The sequence below is a fragment of the Bidens hawaiensis genome, unplaced genomic scaffold (assembly GCF_021521415.1).
Source record: "Bidens hawaiensis isolate Kalapana, Puna unplaced genomic scaffold, B.hawaiensis_p1.1 tig00023209_1, whole genome shotgun sequence".
NCBI lineage: Eukaryota > Viridiplantae > Streptophyta > Magnoliopsida > Asterales > Asteraceae > Bidens > Bidens hawaiensis.
In genome coordinates, this window is record NW_027493636.1 from 164,306 (window position 1) to 167,892 (window position 3,587).

General features: G+C 35.6%; 1 protein-coding gene across 1 annotated transcript; it reads left to right on the forward strand.

Moving 5' to 3' along the window:
* Positions 1 to 791: 791 nt before the first annotated feature.
* Positions 792 to 2,631, forward strand: LOC143567079 (uncharacterized). Its single transcript, XM_077053593.1, has 3 exons — positions 792 to 1,213; positions 1,270 to 2,104; positions 2,197 to 2,631. The coding sequence occupies exons 1-3, from the start codon at positions 792 to 794 to the stop codon at positions 2,629 to 2,631; spliced, it is 1,692 nt and encodes a 563-aa protein (XP_076909708.1).
* The last annotated feature ends 956 nt before the right edge of the window (positions 2,632 to 3,587 follow it).

Below are 3,587 nucleotides of genomic sequence, written 5' to 3' on the forward strand. Positions count from 1 at the left end.
AACTCACCGCCTCAACGGTGGGAACGACAACACTCACGTTTAAATTCATGTCGTTATCGTTACGGACCTAATTTATGTTAATTTATTATTATCATAAGTTATGCGAGCATCATTACTGTTTTCTGTGTTTTTAATTTAGTGTCGGTTTCTTTACGAACTTAACTATTGTCAACCGGATCCACATTAGTACACTACCGCAACACAACAAGTAGTTAAGCAGATTTCAACTCCCTTGACGCAGCGCGCCGAGTAAAGCACTATTTATATTTATAGATAAATTACATATATGGCACTATATATGGTATTATCCATATATTACAGTATCAAATTTAACAGATACATATATTGATCCGAATATATAGCTTCAAAGCGTAACATGGATAATTCTTCGATGATGGGCGTTGCTTGACTACAATTGAATTCAATATCTATATATCCTGAAAGCACACAAAGTGAGCTTGTCCAACGAAATTTCTACAAGTTTGAACAAAGGACACGCCACCAAATTTGACCATCAAAAGTTATGCACTATAAATGTTGGTGTCTCACTCTTGTGCGTCAATTAACTCATTGCAAATGGTATGCTCCATATATAAGACTATCAATAAATATTCTTAAAAGCCATGAGGACTTCAAAAGGGGAGATGAAAGGAAGCCTGAAAAAAGGTGCATGGAGCCTTGAAGAAGATCGAAAGTTGATTAACTATATCAGTAGATATGGCATCTGGAATTGGTCTCACATGCCCAAATACGCTGGTAAACATTAAGGAACTAGTTTTGAAATGCGAAAGATGTTGAATTGTAAGGAAACCATCGACAAAGTTACATACGAACAATTCAAGAAAGAAAGAGATTATTGGCGAGAAGTTATTATTAGGATTATTGCACTCGTGAAATTTCTTGCTAAAAATGGTTTAGCATTTCGGGGATCCTTAGAGAAGTTATACCAAAAAAATAATGGAAACTTTTTGGGATTGGTTGAGATGTTGGAAGAGTTCGACCCAATTATAAAAGAACATGTACGGCGTATTATGAGTGACGAACTCAACGTACATTATCTTGGTCACAATATCCAAAACGAGTTAATCGGTTTACTAGCACATCGAATTAGATCGGAAATCACCGAGAAGATAAAGCAAGCAAAGTATTATTCTATCATCCTCGATTGCACCCCGGATATAAGTCACCAAGAACAAATGTCTATAATTGTGAGGTATGTCAATATCAATTTAAAATCTAATTCGGTTACCATTGAGGAATCATTTTTAGGTTTCTAGTTGTTGATGATACCACCGGTAAAGGACTTTTTGATGTTACACTTGAGGAATTAAAGTCTCTTGGTCTTGATGTCAATAATATGCGTGGTCAAGACTATGATAACGGATCAAACATGAAAGGAAAACATCAAGGAGTTCAAAAGAGATTCTTAGATATAAATCCTAGGGCTTTTTATGCCGCATGTGGTTGTCATAGTCTTAATCTTTTACTATGTGACATGGCTAACGCTTGCACTAAATCTAGAGAATTATTTGGTGTCATTCAACGGATTTATAGCGTCTTTGCTAATTCTACTAAGAGGTGGGCGGTTTTGAAAGACAATGTTAAAGGACTCACTCTTAAGTCAATGTGTCCTACTCGTTGGGAAAGTCGTGTGGATAGTGTTAAACTGACTAGATTTCAACTTTCGGATGTAAGAGAAGCTTTGCTTGAAATTAGGGACACCGACGAGCATAATAAAACTCAAAGTGATGCTAATACGCTAACAAAGAATGAATTTGGTGAGTATGAATTTTATTTAGCAATTGTCATTTGGTATGAAATATTATCAACGATGAATTTCGTTAGCAAAAGATTGCAAGCCAAGGATATGGTTCTCGTTGATGCTATTAAACAAGTGAAGAAATTGATCAAACACTTCAAGAATTATAGAGAAGTGGGGTTTCCTAAGGCAATTGTTGATGCTAAAATATTGCCATTGAAATGGGTGTTGATCCGGTATTCTCTCAAAGTCGTCCGCTTATTAGGAAAAAACAATTTGACGAGTCTCGTGTGCAAGAAGTTTTGTTTACACCCGAGGAAAACTTTAGAGTCAACTACTTTTTATGTATTGTTGACCAATCGATTTCTTCTCTTGAAACAAGATTCGAACAATACGAGCAATACGAAAAACTATTTGGTTTTTTGTTTCCTAAAAAGTTGAAGGCGCTTGATGAAACAAAACTTAAATCGTGTTGTTATACTCTTCAAGAAGCATTGAAGCATGGAGAAGAGTCCGATATTGATGCCGAGGAACCTTTTTTGGAGTTGAAGTTGTTTGAGACATTTTTATCTAGTGATATTGTCACCCGTTTAGATGCTTTAAACAATGTTGTGCAACATGGTTTTTTTCCTAACACGGTAAATGCATATCGAGTGTTGTTGACTATTCCGGTAACCGTTGCTTCGACCGAAAGAAGCTTTTCAAAATTGAAGTTGTTGAAGACTTACATGCGATCCACAATGTCCCAAGAAAGACTTAATGGCTTGGCGATGATATCTATTGAGAGAGATGTGTTGGAAAGCATAGATTATCAAGAATTGATCGAGAGTTTTGCTTCAAAAAATGCAAGGCGAACATCGCGTTTCGTTTAGGTATGTAAATTAGATTATTTTGCTACAATATTTATGTTTTGTGTATTGAAATTAATATTATCATCGAATGATTTGCTTTTTTATTTGAGTTATCGAGTTTATATTTTACTTAAGTCTTAAGGCCCAAATTTAGATTCGCTTTCGGCCCAATTTTTTATTTGGTTTCTCGAAACCGGGCCTATGTAAGAACACTTAATTTTATTTTCAGTCTTAACGTTTAATTACTTTAATCAATCAAGTTTGTTAATATCTATCTTTAAAGTCATGAGTGGCTAAGTTCTTTCAATCATCTGGGAAACAAACCCTTGATGACTCTTTAACTAAAATTATGAATAACCAAAAAGTGTGTAAATTTTATTTTTATTTTTTGAACGGCAAAAGTGTGTGTAAATGACATTAAGTTCCTAATCACCACACTGAGATTGCATTTATTAAACTCTTATAAAATCATTAATCTTGAAGGAGGGTTATAGGTTATGATTCGGGATTACTGGTTTGTTAATTCTTGCCGCACGTAGTGAGTTTTTATACGTGAGTTATGAGGACTTGGTGTAGTTCATTAATACTAATCTTGAGGACATAACACCAAATAAAGAGAGACATAGTAGTTAGTGGGCTAAAGCCCTTAAGTAAGATTTTACTTAATACTTTAACGCAGCGATAGTTGTTGCGTCGATCATTCCATGATAGCTTTCACTTTTGTTATAGGTTTGATCTCGATATCGCGGATGGTCGTCTAGCGACTTCCTTCCAATATTGTAGAAGGTAATGATGCCCACCAAATGAGGTCCTTCCGTATTACAGTGTGTAGGTCCCGTGAACGGATCGAACAACACAACTAACTAAGAACTAGTTGTCTTGGATCAACCTCTCTACTAGTTGGCGGAAACAACTAGCAAGAACCGAGATCTCGGATCTTGTGGTGGTGGAGGTGGAGCCGAAAGTTTAGAGGGTAG